At 37.1% G+C, this 15,830-nt stretch overlaps 2 protein-coding genes across 2 annotated transcripts; both read right to left on the bottom strand.

The window, feature by feature from the left end:
• Positions 1-6,771: 6,771 nt before the first annotated feature.
• LOC126623813 (LIM domain-containing protein PLIM2b) lies at positions 6,772-9,003 on the bottom strand. Its single transcript, XM_050292795.1, has 5 exons — positions 8,643-9,003; positions 8,186-8,279; positions 8,016-8,047; positions 7,708-7,797; positions 6,772-7,287 (listed from the first exon to the last, which is right to left on the bottom strand). Exons 1-5 carry the CDS (start codon positions 8,775-8,777, stop codon positions 6,979-6,981), a joined length of 660 nt encoding a protein of 219 aa, XP_050148752.1. The 5' UTR covers positions 8,778-9,003; the 3' UTR covers positions 6,772-6,978.
• A 490-nt stretch (positions 9,004-9,493) lies between these two features.
• LOC126623805 (uncharacterized) lies at positions 9,494-15,550 on the bottom strand. The gene is made up of 15 exons (XM_050292789.1): positions 15,431-15,550; positions 15,230-15,277; positions 14,771-14,833; positions 14,447-14,648; positions 14,240-14,314; positions 14,032-14,133; positions 13,809-13,849; positions 13,396-13,509; positions 12,486-12,600; positions 11,648-11,838; positions 11,448-11,564; positions 11,244-11,324; positions 10,858-11,093; positions 10,669-10,708; positions 9,494-10,353 (listed from the first exon to the last, which is right to left on the bottom strand). Exons 3-15 carry the CDS (start codon positions 14,822-14,824, stop codon positions 9,736-9,738), a joined length of 1,986 nt encoding a protein of 661 aa, XP_050148746.1. The 5' UTR covers positions 14,825-14,833; positions 15,230-15,277; positions 15,431-15,550; the 3' UTR covers positions 9,494-9,735.
• Between the last annotated feature and the right edge of the window lie 280 nt (positions 15,551-15,830).

Genomic DNA, 15,830 nt, shown 5'->3' with positions numbered 1-15,830 from the left:
AAACACTATTAAACTTGTGAAATGTTTACTATGTGCATGTGGGGTTACTATGTGCATGTGGGCATACATACACTATTTACAACACTCCCCCTTGGATGCTCACATAAGTCTTCAATTGACTCGTTAAGATCTTGATCTGTTTTGGATGCTCCCCCTGATGAGTATCTCCCCCTGATTTCAAATAATTTAGGCTGATCGTTGATCATTCTGCTTCAATCTCTTAGTAAGAAGAGTTGCTGAAAGAGTTGCTTTACTTGTTGTTAACTTTCCACAGGCTTTTTCTTGAACTAGGTTGTAGGAATTTCTGCTAGACTAGCATCCAAAGGTCTGAATTTACTCCTTTTATCTGGAGCGGAATTTGATTCAAGAGTAGTGAACACTTGATCTTGAATCGGACTTGTGATTTCTTCAAGGACATTCGAGGCTTGATCTTGAATGAAATTGGACCATGAGGAGCTTCATGTGGCAAGTGATCTTCAGTTTTGTCAGGGATGAATCAGCACGCGTTTGTTGCGCTTGTCTCCACATGTTTCAATGTATCATTTTCACTTTCCTTACTTGCTCCTCTTGCTTAAGTAGTATTTTCCCTGCTTTTCCCCCATGCATGTGTGGCATCTTCTCCGGCAGTATTTGCCCTCTGATGCTGGAGTTGAGTGCAACCCTTGCATTTGGATGGTTCATCACTTCTTGGTGACTGGAGACCCAGCTTCAACCGTTGAAGATGACTACTCGAGAGCAACACTAGGTAAGCAATCAGGAAAGGTTCCAGGCAGTCGATTCCTTACCGGGAGTTTGAGTGGAGGTTCCGACATATTGCTTTCTTTATCCTTGTCTTCGCAGGCAAGAACAAGAACAAAGGAAAGGACAGGGAGATTGCATGATATGAGATAATCTTGCTCTGGTCCCTGAAGATATGTGATAATTTTGCTCTGGTGTGACATGTTTGAAGAGGTATTCTCGGAGAGGAAGAAAACTGAGTATTTCGAGATGCTATGTTGAAGATGCATTCTCAGAGATGAGGAAGAGTTAGGTATTCTTACAGTGTTGCGGGTCTGCTTTGTTATGGAGAAAATAGGACGACATATATAGAGATTTCTCAATAGCAAGTGGTGGTGCTGTGCTTTTACTCTTGTCAGCAACTGTGGTGTAAATAGAACAGTAAGATTTACGCGTTTTCAACTTTGTCAAATATCTTTGACAAAGTTGCACGCGATATCTGAAAAAGCTGGGATTACGTCTGAAAAATGCCAACGAACTTTATTCAGGAAAATCTGGCTTTTGAAATTCGGAGAGCGGTGCCTCTTCGATCTTTGAACAAATGGCTCTGCTGCCTCTTCTTTTATAGAGACATCAATTGTGTTCAAGAGTATGCTCAGAAAGTTGCTGCCTGTAGAAATTTCCTCTATCTTGCACTTCTGAAATTTTATTTGACCTCTGTTTTTCCTTCATCATTTCTGAAAAATGACTTGCCCATCTAACATTTGCTTAGATTTGAGTCTTAGGAATGATACAGACGAGCAGCGTCAGGATAATATATGGCGCCCGTCCTTCTTATCTTCTAATGGTCCTCTTACGGTTGAGGACTCTGTGATGAAGAATAACATAACCGCTACTGTGGTAGCTAGGAATCTTCTCACTCCAAGGGATAACAAGATCCTTTCAGAACGGTCTGAAGAGTCGGCCGTTCAAGACTCCTTGGCTCTCAGTGTTCAGTGTGCTGGCTCTGTTTCCAATATGGGCCAACGCCTACTTGCTCAAACTCGCCAAGTTGAATTATTGATGGCGGATGTGGCAAGTCTTAAACAAGAGATCAGAGGGCTCAAGCACGAGAATAGGGTGTTACACGTGCTTGCAAATAGTTACTCTACGAGCATGAAAAGAAAGCTCGACCAACTGCAGGAATCTGAAAGTCGAATTCAAAGTGATCACCAGAGGTTTGTTGCTAGATTCTGAAAGCAACTGATGCCTTCCCTTTCTGGTGTTTTGCTAAGTACTGGGGTGCCACATGATCAATCTCCAGTGCCTCCCCCTTCTGGGGTACTTCCGAGTACTGAGGCTTCACATGAGCAACCTTTGTGAAGGCTCCATCCTGTTTGTTTGTTTTAACTCATGTGTATGTATATATCTGTAATTTCTTGGAGATATTAATAAATAAGCTTTATTTCATTCAATGTATTGTGCCAAATACAATAAAGCATATACTTTACTAAGATGTGGTACTTCTGGACCAAATATTAATTTATCTTTACCCTCACGAAGATAAATGATTATTCTTAGTGTCTTTATCATATGAGTATTCAACTCATAATCTTCAATCCATATGGTTCTTTTAATATCATAAATATCATGGATAAGATTCGTGTTGGTAGATTGTTCGATCTGCAGCTCGAGACAATAATTCCTTCAACACTTTATAATTTTTCTAGACTCTTCAGGAGTCCCAATTTAATATCATCAACTCTTCAAGAGTTATAATTTAATGTCATTGACTCTTGCAAGAGATTTTAGTATGTTGCAACAATATCATAATGATAGTACTCACTAAGGCAATTTATATCATCCATTGATATTGAGTATATATTTTATGCTTTACCCTTCAGGGGCTTACTTCAAGCAATTTGAATCCTTCAAGGATTTTCTACACTTCATGACACATTTTCCTTTGGAATTTATACAGAGCAATTTGCTCCCATGTATACTTGAGGGATTTACTTATGGAGATATGATGTGAGCGACTCACAACCCTTCGTATATAATTCTCCATTTATATGAACTCGTTTACAAGAGTATAATTTCAGGTTTCAATTAGTAACCTTGTGTCATATTATGTGAGTGTATTACAAATGCCGATATGTAACCTCCTTGGTTCAACATCTTTTGGCTATTTGTATTGTATTCAAATATATATAGGTTCATTTGTCCACGTTCTTACAAAATTGTAATGGAATTGCCTTTCTCCATTTTGGCCAATAATTTTTCTTTTGTCGATGAACAAAAGAACGTGACTCAATATTAACACAGCTCATTGATGAATTTAGTAGCTACTTGTAAAAACCAAAATTACCATTGGTTATCATCAATCCGTGATCCCATATTCTCATGTGTATGCGCATGCATAAAAACTTTTCATTTCTTTGGATATCCATTGCCTCTTCAAGGGCATGACGCTATCTCTTCCAGGATAGTCATAATTTAGAGAATGTGGATCATAACCTCCTCTTGAGCTTTATAGAGCTTGGATTTTAATCTCCACTTCCGGGAGTTGAGTCTTTGGAACCTATACATCTATCATGCTACATGCATGAGACATCAATATTCCCATGTCTGTGGATTGTCCTATCTGGGACGTGTATCCATGCGGCGACTGTCATGCTTCTGGCATGCAACAGTTATGCTTCGGGAATGCAATAGTTCAGTAGTGCCATATTATTCTTCTTTCGAATAACTGAACCTTTTGAGTCTAAAAATTTGCCACGCTTCAGGCGTGCAACAGATAAATCATTTACTGTCTCATTATTTTATCCAACAAAGACATCAATTCTTGTAGACACATTTGCAGTAAGTATATATGATTTCAACACTTTCATTGCATCATTCAATTATTCAAATTTCATTTTCTCATTGATTGCTTCGTGAATCAAAATAAAATAAATTCTCTTCGTTCTTCTGGAACGATCATTTCTCGTCATTCTTCTGGAATGATATTTTCTCATTGTTCTTTTGGAACGATATTTTCTCCCCCTAACAGCGGAAAAATTGTCTTATCAAAATGACAGTCCGCAAACCAAGCGGTAAATATATCCCCAGTCAAGGGTTCTAAATATTGAATGATAGATGATGTTCAACATCAATGCCTAATCTACGATGATGCCTCATTTCAGTACGTTGTGGCAGTCTTACAGGCACATAGACAACACAACCAAAAACTCGTGAAAGTATAATGCTTGGCTGGTTCCCAAACACGAATTGTACTGAGAAGTATTGATGGTTGGTAACATGTCTCAATCGAATTAATAATGCATCATGTAAAGTTTACATGTTCCCATGTAGAAAATTGGCAATTTTGTTTTCATGAGCAGAGCGTTGGTAATTGATTTCACCCACTTAATAAATGCTTCTGCTAAACCATTTTGAGTATGGACATGAGGAACTTCTGGTCCTTGTTTAATAGTCTATGAACTGAGACTCTTATGTCCTTTATTATAGTTAAGTTGAGGCACTGCGGCACTTTAAACTTACGGTACTCATCAAGGAATTTCATGTCCTGATCTTCAGGATCAAAGGACTTCATGCCTGATCTTTTTGTATGATGGAACTTCGGGTCCAATCATTTTATATGATGAGGATCAAGAAACTGCAGGTTTTGATCTGATCAAGGAACTTTGGGTCTTATATATACTCATTGTAACAAAAGATAAGTACAATAAATAAATTAAAGCAATAGGCGGTAATTCCAGCCATAATGAATAAATTGCATTTAAATAAATAAAGCTTGTGACAAGGGCTTTAATTCAGCACCGTTAAAACTTAAAGCAATAGGCGGTAAAACCGTCCATGGTAAATAAATTGCTTTAAAGTAAATAAAGCTTGTGACAAGGGCTTTGATTCAGCACCATTCACATAAATATCAAAGCTTTAAAACAAAGGGTAATAATTCTACCCACTGTAAATAAATTGCTTTAAATAAGTAGAACTTGTGACATGGGCTTTAAACTAACACCATACACATAAATATGCCAAAACAGAAAATGCAATGATTAAGTCCTCATGTTTTGCTTTTTCATTTTCTTGGTCTGCCACTTCTTTTGTTTCATCCCTTTTATTTTTATAATTATTTCACAGTTCGAAGTCATTTTGGTTACTCAATAAATAATAGTAACAATAAGTTCCAATTGGTGTTCCTCCTCCGGTGAGTTTCGAAAAAGTCGAAACGGTTCCCATAAGTTTTGGAGTCAAGAGTGTCTGCAACTTATGAGAAGATCAAACCGTTAGATTTAGTTCAAAATTTAGTATGATATGGATAAGAGGATACCAAACAACTTTCGTGAAGAAACAATTTCGATTTGAGCTACCGAAATGGAGTTTTGGTACTCATAAGGTGGCTGCCCAGTTTTCTGCGAAAATTGGAAACTGGTTTGGTATTTCAGACATCTGCGACGATCGTTAACATTTTCTGAAATTTTGATATGTTGTAGATACTGAGCAGACGAACAACTTTCAAGAAGAAAGTATTTCAATCCGAGGTCCGCAAGTTGGAGTTCCGAGGCTATTTACATGGCTGTCAAATTCTCTTACAAATTTTGAGTCTTTTACTCTTTTGCTTCTGCAAAGGATGATATACAGTCATATAACAATATATATAGTTGCTTCAAGAAAATCAATTGTACTGAGATTGGAAGATGAAATGAAATTTTTTTCTTATCTATGAGATTCCAGCTGAAGGAGGTGAACAGGATTTGTGGCATTGTGCTTTCCACTGACATGAGAGCTTCTCGTGCTGATAACGTGTTGTAAAATCGACTGTGGGTGCAGTGGAATAAATGAAACAAGACACAAAATTTACGAGGTTCCTCTACAGTCAATGTGACTGGAGTACGTCCTCGGGGCAGCAGTGGTGCTTTCATTATAATTTGAAATAATAGGAGTACAAAGATAACCCTCTCTATTATCTCCTCTCATCTTCCTCTCTTTTCTCTCTTTCCTTTCCTTCCTCTCTCTCCCGTGAGTCCCTCACATTCATCTCCAATTCTTCCTTTTTTTATCACCCCTTTTGAACACTTGTAATGCTCTATTTATAGAGCAAACAAAACACTATTAAACTTGTGAAATGTTTACTATGTGCATGTGGGGTTACTATGTGCATGTGGGCATACATACACTATTTACAACAGAATTCGATAGATAATGACAAATTTAAAGATTGTTGTAATTGTTTTTTAAACTTTCTCAAGAAATGTGATCTTTTTTATGTTGATAGGGATACATTATTTGTAAAGTTGAAGTTTTTACGAGAGCATTAAATGAAGGTATTCATTGACATATTGGATTACTTGAAATGATTGTTGTTTCCAACTGCAAGCATTGCATACAAATTTTTGTTGATGTATCTGTTACTGTTGAATCTGCGGAAAGAAGTTCCTCAAAGTTAAGTTATTAAAATCATACTTGTGATCAACCATATTGCAAGAAATGTTAAATGAGCTTGCTTTGATATCGAATGAAAGTGGTTTTTTTTAGACAAAGTTGATTTTGAGGTATTATTGATGATTTTGCAACAAAAAATGCACGAAGAACTATCCTTAAGTTAAACTTCCATGCGGGATTTTTTGAAGAGTTTGCTCATTTGGTTTCTTAATATCGAACTGATTGCTAATTATTAAGTAATATGATTATTTTTGTAGCTTTCTTTACATTCTATGATATTTGGAAACTAATAATTAGCCTGATTTTTAAAGTTTGTTTCAGTTTTAGTTATTGTTTTTTAGCATCAATGCATTGTTCAAACTTTTTTTGAAGATTGTCATAAGAAGGGCCCCATTATAAATTTCACGCGGGACCCTAAAATCGTTAGATAGTTGTCACGTGGTGTCATCAGTTGTAAAAGAGAATCTCTCGCGCTTTTGGCCTAGTCCAAAAACTAAGCAGAAAAGTGAATATAGGAGCACTTCTCTGAATCCCCAAATTCTTAACAATCGCGAACGGAATGAACATAATTTATTTGAATTGTTACAAATGTTAAGTTTCCCAAATTAATTTCTCAAGAAAATGGAAAAAAAAAAAATTGGATACATTTAATATCCATGTGATTTTGTTTAAAATCAGGCAACCAAAATCAGCTTACACTCTGAAAGTAGTATGTGAACAAATTATACATATATTTGATCAAGATGAGGAGGGTTTTTCAGCCAAAAGAACAAAAATGAAGTTTTCAAGTTACTCTGAAAGGCAAAAGGAAGAGATGTGGCACAAAAAGCATTTTTAAGATTCCTCAGGTGGCTGGTCAGTCTGGTCCTTAGATTCTGATTCTGGTTCTGGTTGCGCCTCCTTGGAGGCGGCCTCGGCAGCGGCAGCTGCTTCCTCAGTTGCTTCAGCAGATGTGGCATTTTTCCTATTTGCAGCAGCCTGGAGGACATGGCTGTAGTTCCCTTTCTCCAGGAAGAGCTGAGAAAAATGATGCTTGCAGTAAAGGACTCCATCAAGAGCTGCATAGGATGAATGTGTAAGGGGACAGCCCCCATGAGCACACCTGAAGCATGACTTGTGGTAACTTTCTCCCTCCAATGTCACCTGTTTAAATTACAATATCACAAAACAATTACTTATTCGTCTCACATGTGTGTACAAACTGTCATTTCATGATTTCAATGAGTTATGTTTGCATTTGTGTCAAACTCTGATTTATAGATAAAAATAAATGAATGATTCCTCATATGTAAGGAGTCAAGTAGCGTCGGTTGGTAATTACTATATCTATGCATCCAACATGTCATAAACATGGGAACTGCTTATATGCGTTTTTGGCAAATGTGGCATATTTCAATGGCTCATTGAAATCAAATTGGATAGAGCAGTGTGCTCCACCCTCTGCACCATAGATTGAATCCCCCTCCCCGTAGTTTGTATGAATTCAATGTAATAAAACTATCGTTTGTTAAGGAAATAAAAGGCTCATTGAAATCAAATTTATCTCCTTAATTAACTACTTACCTTCTCCAGTGGATAGACTGTCTTTGAGCAAGTTGCACACTTGTCTTGGGTTCCACAGAACATGGAAGAGAGCTTGCTGGGGGCCCTATTCTGTAGAACATCATACAGTTCATATGTTATGCTACTGCAATTTTAAGAGCAAATTATATGATACAAATTTATATAGAGTTTGATCACTTGGTCCCTGACTCCCCATTGATCAAGAAAATCCGTAGGCATCAATCATTCGATCAAAATCCAATGGTTAGCGTATCCGAAATGTAAAATCAGAACTTAAACCAAGTTTCAATGTGACAATGTATACATACCAGTTGTTCGCCCTGCTTCTCGGCCGATTTTGCTGCCAAAAAAATTCATCAGAAAACAACATACTGTTAGCAAAAAGAGGGAAAACAAAAGAAGTAGTTGTTTAATGCTGCAGATTATTTATAAAAAAAAAATAGAATAATTAAAGATATGAAGGAAAAAAAAAACTCACCGAAATTCTTGCCGAAATTCCCAGATTCCTTGAAAAGCTGCTCGAAATGAGGTTTGCAGTAGAGGACTCCATCCATGGAGGAATAGGTGCTCATCTGTCAAAAATATATACATAATTCTTGATCCTTTTCATATTTGGAAATATTTAACCAAGATTTATGATCTTTCAAATAAATGAAGGCTTAATTATAGTTACCAAATTAACTTTGCAAATGTTCATGACTCTTGGGTATTGAAAGTTATGTTACGTCCATCTTTCTTTGTTAGGTCTAACTTCTGAGTCATAACATGTTATGCTCAACTTAAAACAACGCATGCATGAGCCATTTTCAACCATTGATGTGAGTTTTACAAATCAATCAATTGTTGAGAATCGTCCCCAAAACCGAACAAAGCTTACACACATCTGTTGCAAACCTAAACAAAGTTAAAAGGTGAAAAGCGAGAGATGTATATACCGAGAGAAATCCTTTGCAGTGGCTGCATTTGAAGCAGGATTTATGATAAGGCACGCCTTCAAGGGACAACATTTCAGTTACATAAACAGTCTTATCACAGGCGCTGCATTTATCCAGAGTTCCTGTAAACGCCATTGTCTTCCTTTTTCAAACAGATCGAAAAAAGAACCCGAAAAAGTATGCAGTCTTTGTCTTCAACTCAGGTGCCTGAGAAATCCGAGACAAGTTCAACAAGGGGAAGCACCGTGCTTGCTACCGGTACCTCAGACAAATCTGAAAAGGGACTGAGCAAAGTCTCTGATTTGTCTGAACAAAACCTAATTTATATCAGATTATAATGGATTTCGTAACGCTGCTAAATGGAGGACAAGTGAAGGGAGTAATTTATTACCCTAATTGTGGAAGTGATCCGACTGGATTGGAGTAAAACAAGGTTGGTGATCTGACCTTTTCGATGACAAAATGATAGCCAAATGTTTAGCTACTTGGTTGTTGGTAGTTAAGTTGGTTAAAGATAGCATGTTTCTTTGTTGTCCAATGCAGGAAATTGCAAATTTGTAAGGGCCAACCATCTGATTAGCAATGCCAAAAGATAGTGTTCAAGCAATTAGGTGGCCCTGGCCATAAGATAAATAAAAGTGAGTGAACGATAATTTTAGCTGGAAATATGGGTTATTTTAAAAAATCCCACTTGCTATTGTGATTATATTCCCAAAATGTAGTCATTACAGATTAGTAAATATCGAGAGAGATGAACCAACGACCCATTACTAATCATTGTCCTTGATTTGTATATCGCCACCTACTAGCACATCAGGTGTGAGATTTCATTATAAAAAGTCTCTGTGCAATTTGGTAATAAGACCATTATACATTGTATTTTATTTTGTCAATTTTTCGATGCGGAACTTTTTCCATTCTTCAGCAGCACATATATTGCTGGAAGTTGGAATACATGACTCTTTTTTTCTTTATCTGAATGAAAACATAACTTACAAATCATCAAAACCAAGAATTCTGGGAATCAAAATGTTTCACGTTCAACAACTCTAGAATACAAGAATTACATCATAACTCACCCCATTAGAGGAAATCATGCTATAAGAGTATTGGAACGACCCAACCATGGAGGCAACACAACTTGCTGGCACAGTATGAGATCTGAGGTGGTCTTTCCGTGTCGGTCAATCCTTCTAGAGCAGTTTACACCACCGTCAAGAATGTCCCGAACCACAACATTTAGTGATCGGATTCCCCTAACTTCATAAATTTCCACCCTTACATTTTCATGGATCCATTTGTCTCTTTCGTTGATAGCATCCATGTCTGGGAATGAAGACGAGTTTAGAAGGGCTGAGACCACTTTCTTTACCCACTGGGGTGTTACGATCGACTTTAATCTCATTATATCTGGAGGAAAATGAGGGATGATGGAAAAATTCAAGTCATTCCCTTTGTCTCCAGCCCGGACATGTGCTACATCATAGAGTGGAATCTTCCGACCAGATGGAGCAGGAGATTTTGCACTTCCAGAAAATCGGTTATCCAAATTTGTAGAAGAATTGACTTCATTAGAATGTGTCATTGGCACTGCAGACTCATACAGAGGACAGATATTTGTGCCACCTTCAACTCGGATTCCTAAATTACTTGAATCTATCACTTTGGTGTGCTTTACTGCAGTCCGCCAGAGTACGTGTTCCCGCTTGACCTGAAAGATCAGACAAATTATTATTTTTCTTCAGAATTTCTTCACTTCCGCCACATATTGTCATGAGCGTAACAAAAATCTATCACCAATTTGATTGAAAACCTGACCTTATCAGTCAAAACTATTACAAGTTTGGTTAAATTCAAGGGGTGCAATAAGAAAAAATGATCAGCAAGAAAAAAAGGGGAAGGGTTTCAAAAACTAATAATGACAATATACTACTTATGGTCAAAGTTTCAAGTTCATCGAATAGGTTGTTGAGAGAAAATCAAAAGGGTTAATAATTGCGGAGGTGAGGAGAGAGCAAGGGAATACCAAATATTTTTCAAGGATTATCTCTTTCTTGTGTCCGGTGCTGCATTGATTAAACACAGTATAGTCATGTAACAGATAATTTAAAAGGCTGCCAAGCCACAAAAACGAGAAAGGCGAAGTTCAACTTTCCTAAGCAACAAAATGCTAATTTGGGAGGAAAAATTATGCAAAGCCTGATGCAAAATTTACCTGATACCACCACCGCCAGCTGGTCCATTTGTATACAAAGCAGTAAACTCTCTAATAAATTGGACTGCATGTTCCTTTAGCTTGAATAACCCATCCATACGTAACCTGATGTCGCTAACCATCCGAGATGAAGCATTGTCACTAAGACTGGTTGCCTTCAGGCTATCAAGCCCAATTATATATGAAATTACATGGCTGCTAACACCAGGAATTACTTCTTCAATCCATGATCTAACCTAGTTGATATGAAACAGGAAATAGCTAAACTGGTTGGAGGTTTCAAGTAAAGCAGAATCAATATGAAGGATGCCATTCGAAAAAGTCAAAACTAACTAAATTTTCACATATTCACAGTCACACAGTTCAAAGGTTTTGAGTTTATCTACCAGAAACTCTGCAGCCTTGGCACGTTTAACGCATTCATATCCGCCATACGATACTTCTCCCCATCCTTTCCAACCGAAGTCCTGAAAACTAGAAAGTTGAGTATTTGCCAATAACAGTATTAAAGTGCTTACATGCAGAGAAAACTGAACCTTTCAGTTTTTATGCATTTGTTCAAACTTATTCATAAACCACCAGAATCTTACTTTCGGAACCAACCGCAGGAGTTTATCAGGCACTGATACTGCAGATGGTTTTGCTCCAGCACAGATAACCTTACAACTTGATAATGGGTAAAATGAAACATCCCGAATATCAATTATCTGCACTATAGAACATTATTTTTAGTTTCTTATTTTTCCCCTGTGCTCCATAACAAATGCTTGAATACACTCATACAACTTACCACGTCAGGAGTAACATAAGCACCTGGATCCCCAACCTCATAAAGAAGTTGTTGAGCACAAGTACTTATATTTAAAATTCCACCACTACCCTCTGCCTTCGCCACACATACTTTTCCATCAGAGCTAATTTCAGCATAAGGAAGTGATAAATCCAGGAGCTGAGATAAAGACATATCTCGAGATTTGTCTCCTACAGAAAGAAAATGCTTACATAAAGAAATCACATGAACAAAAACAAAAAAAATAAGTTGCAATTCTATCTTAGTAACTCCATACTGTGCTACGGTGGAGTTTAACAACAACAACAACAACAACAAAGCCTTTTCCCACTAAGTGGGGTCGGCTATATGAATCCTAGAACGCCATTGCGCTCGGTTTTGTGTCATGTCCTCCGTTAGATCCAAGTACTCTAAGTCTTTTCTTAGAGTCTCTTCCAAAGTTTTCCTAGGTCTTCCTCTACCCCTTTGGCCCTGAACCTCTGTCCCGTAGTCACATCTTCGAACCGGAGCGTCAGTCGGCCTTCTTTGCACATGTCCAAATCATCGGAGCCGATTTTCTCTCATCTTTCCTACAATTTCGGCTACTCCTACTTTACCTCGGATATCCTCATTCCCAATCTTATCCTTTCTCGTGTGCCCACACATCCCACGAAGCATCCTCATCTCCGCTACACCCATTTTGTGTACGTGTTGATGCTTCACCGCCCAACATTCTGTGCCATACAACATCGCTGGCCTTATTGCCGTCCTATAAAATTTTCCCTTGAGCTTCAGTGGCCTACGACGGTCACACAACACGCCGGATGCACGGTGGAGTTTAACAAAAATAAAAAATCACCTGGATGCATGAAGTAGCCTCCTGTTAGTTGACAGCCACACTCTAGAAGATGGCCTGCCAGAGACCCCTGTGCTAGCTGCTCCAGATTGTCCCAGTCCCAACCGAGTTCGTAGATCTAATCAATACCCCAGTAATATCATTCAGCATTCCTTCTCAAAGGAAATAAGTACAGAAATAGTAACCAAGCAAGAGGACTAAATATTTTATAGAATCATTAGTATTAAAATATAATTTCAGATAAAGATAGAATTAATCCAAGCAATTAAGCCAACAGTACAAATAATCAGTGTTTCTTTGAGCATATACTTCATGAGCTCGCATAATTTTACCACAAAAAGAAACATTTGATTTTGTTCGATCACTGCAGTCCATTTTGATAAAACTTTAAGGACTCATCTTTTCCTAAAAATACTTCAACAATATTTCATCTTTTATAACATATGACCATAAAGGACCGATAGACGATATGACCTTTATATCAGTCAACAGATAATATGACCTTTTGTAGTTCATTACTGCAGGACCAAATATAAACTATACGTCTTATGGTTGAAAAGATTTAAGTAACCATCGCAATAAGTATCAAAGGCTTCATTTACTTGAATTAATGACCAAGACTACTTTTCCTCTGAGAAAACTGATTAAGGATTTAGCATACAGAATTTGAGCAATAAAGCAAGCTTGAGAAAAGGTATAGATGTACACATTTTCCTAAACAAGGTACCCTTTTTTCTTTCATTCATTTTTTTATGAATAAACCCCACCACTAAGTGTCATGTGGTGGTAACTGGTAAGTGCACTCATTCCACCCGCTCAATGCTTGGCTTTGAGTTGCACACCCCTCACACAAGGCTATGATATTTTTCCTAGAAACAATAAAAGATATAACCTAAGCGGTCAAATTTCTTACCATAGGTGCTAAAAATAAGGCAGCATCTGCAACCCGCGAAGTAATTATTACATTTGGTTGATACTTTTCCAAACATTCGACAATTGGAGCTGCTCCCAGATACGTGCTAATACCCTTCAGGAATTAGAACAAAATATGAGATCTACTGTTTACAAGTACAATATAAAAGGAAAAGAGAACAGGAATCAATCTCTATTAGTCAAACCCACTCTTCGTATGATTCACAAGAAACATAATATTAACACTAGTTTGCATACTCCACATGATTTCTGGAGTAAAATGCTCATGGAAAGAAAGGATTGCCACAATTGTGTTGCTAACATTTGACGGCATCAGAAAACAAAAAACAAAAAAAATTGCATATACACAAATCATGAATGAACGAAAGTTATGCAAGAGTATAAGGTTCTTACACCTTCCATGATATATGACTTCTCATGAGAGGATCCTGAACCTACATAGACAATCGAAACATGTGTATTGTAAGAAATGGATTGTCTTTATACAAAACGGGAAAAAGTGTAACAATTCAATCCTGTAATAAGCCTCTGTTGAAATAAGGACTGTGTCATACTTGGTCTGTAGGAAACCGCATATCGTTATATATTTGATTTAGAACAGTTCACTACTAATTACCTGTGTTTGTAATAGAAACCTCATGAGCCACAGCAACAGAAATGTTCAGCCCCAAGCTGCCGGCGATCTCTATAACCTTCTCTTGTGCGCCATGTGGATCCACTTGCCACAAAAACAAAGGAAAATATTCAGACAAATAAAAAGCTCCACTTAGCAGAAATTTGTAGTCAAGAGAAAAAGTTAGAATTTTGCAGACTGCATTTCTCACTTGCACCCATGTTGGTGATTATGCAGGTTCCTCTCTCAACAGCCAAAGGTAGAAGCAACCGCATCCAATCAGAAACTGCAGAGTCATTGAAATGTAGCAGAGGATGACCAACAGAAGCAAGTGGCAAATGTTAACCAAAATAATTAACATAAACCTAATTACTAAATGAAGAAGATCATAAGGCATCTATGAATAACAGATACATACTCCTAGAGTCGTAACCATCGCCACCCGACACCATAATTTGATACCGCTCAGCAAGAGTACGTTCTGCTAGACATTCAAGCACGATATAGTTCAGCTCTTTGACCCTTTGTAGCAATTTAAGAGCTGCCAAAGGCCTGTCACCTCCAAACCCAGCCCCACAGCCAATGTAAACCTTGTCTCTTCTTTTCTGAGGATTATCTCTCTACAATTCAAACTCAACATAATCAACTCTCCTAGTTTTAATTTAATTAGCAAGAAAGATTTTGAATATGAGAATATTTAAGGCAAACAAAATTGAAAAAAAATTAAAGAAATAAAACTAACCAGCTTGATCGCACAATTATGAATCTCATCTCCTCCCCGACCTTCCATTGTCATCTGCAAATACTGGAATAGAATCATCGGAAACAGTTAGTATTGATGCTATGGTGTTATTGCATACTCTAGTGATTTTCAATTTAGCGTGCTGTATTATCAAAGAATCAAATAAAGCAAAAATTCCTAAAGTGTGACACCCCAACAATCAAATAAGCATGATAAAGTCCATAACTTTAACACACTAATCCGAAAATTACCAGAGAAAAACACCATCGAACCAGTCATGCTCCAAATTCACTCATTAAAACTTTACAAAAACATTTCACCAGAATCACCAAAAAGTAAAACCCAGATGTTTACAGAATCAAGTTATCAAATTTAATCACAACTCCAAGAATATGAGACATATTAAACAAAACCCGTTAGTTATATCTTCCAAGTGATCAAATTATGCAACAGGGTTACCTTCAGTTTCAGGTTTCCAGCTCAAGAAATGAACTGGGATCAGTGTGCCTAAATTGACAAGACAAAAATTGATTCAGAAACAATAAACTCAGATAGGTAAAGCTCATAAAAAGAACAGAATTTAATCCAATCAGTTAACTATTTGATGCAATAAAACATGAAGTCAAATTTTGTTCTTGCAAAAGAGAAAGATGGCCTCACCTGCAAAGCTTGAAGAAGGGAGGTGCAGCAAAACTTATGCAAATGAAATGATTCGGTTTGCGTGTAAAGTGGGAAGTATTTATATTTGATATTTGGCCTTGCTTGCGCTCTAGTTTTAACACATTCTAGTTTTGTTATATTCCTAGGGTCCCACACTCCATTACAGAAGTCCAAATTGATACTCTTAATCCCAATCTTATATGCTTTGTTTCTAGCCGTAGAAAAAAAAGGAAAAAAGGGAGGAAAAAAAACACACAAAGGGGATTTGAACCCTCCCATTTTACTCCTCTAATACCTTAACCATGATATATTACTTATGTTTTAGTGATAATATGCTAAAATATTTATATTTATATGAGTGTCATGTTAACAATTACATGCAAAACTATTTTGGGATTTA

Source organism: Malus sylvestris, chromosome 1 (assembly GCF_916048215.2).
Source record: "Malus sylvestris chromosome 1, drMalSylv7.2, whole genome shotgun sequence".
NCBI lineage: Eukaryota > Viridiplantae > Streptophyta > Magnoliopsida > Rosales > Rosaceae > Malus > Malus sylvestris.
Note: the sequence above shows the minus strand (reverse complement) of the source record. Positions and strands in the feature narration are given on the sequence as shown.

Coding starts and splice junctions, on each gene's coding strand:
- LOC126623813 (XM_050292795.1), bottom strand. CDS start 8,777: ATGGCGTTTACAGGAACTCTGGATAAATGCAGCGCCTGTGATAAGACT. Junction 8,048..8,185: donor GAATTTCGGCAAGAATTTCG/GTGAGTTTTTTT, acceptor TTTTTTTGGCAG/CAAAATCGGCCGAGAAGCAG. Junction 7,798..8,015: donor AGAAGCAGGGCGAACAACTG/GTATGTATACAT, acceptor GATGTTCTACAG/AATAGGGCCCCCAGCAAGCT.
- LOC126623805 (XM_050292789.1), bottom strand. CDS start 14,824: ATGACAATGGAAGGTCGGGGAGGAGATGAGATTCATAATTGTGCGATC. Junction 13,850..14,031: donor GGTTTCTATTACAAACACAG/GTAATTAGTAGT, acceptor TTGTCTATGTAG/GTTCAGGATCCTCTCATGAG. Junction 11,565..11,647: donor CTTATGTTACTCCTGACGTG/GTAAGTTGTATG, acceptor TCTATAGTGCAG/ATAATTGATATTCGGGATGT.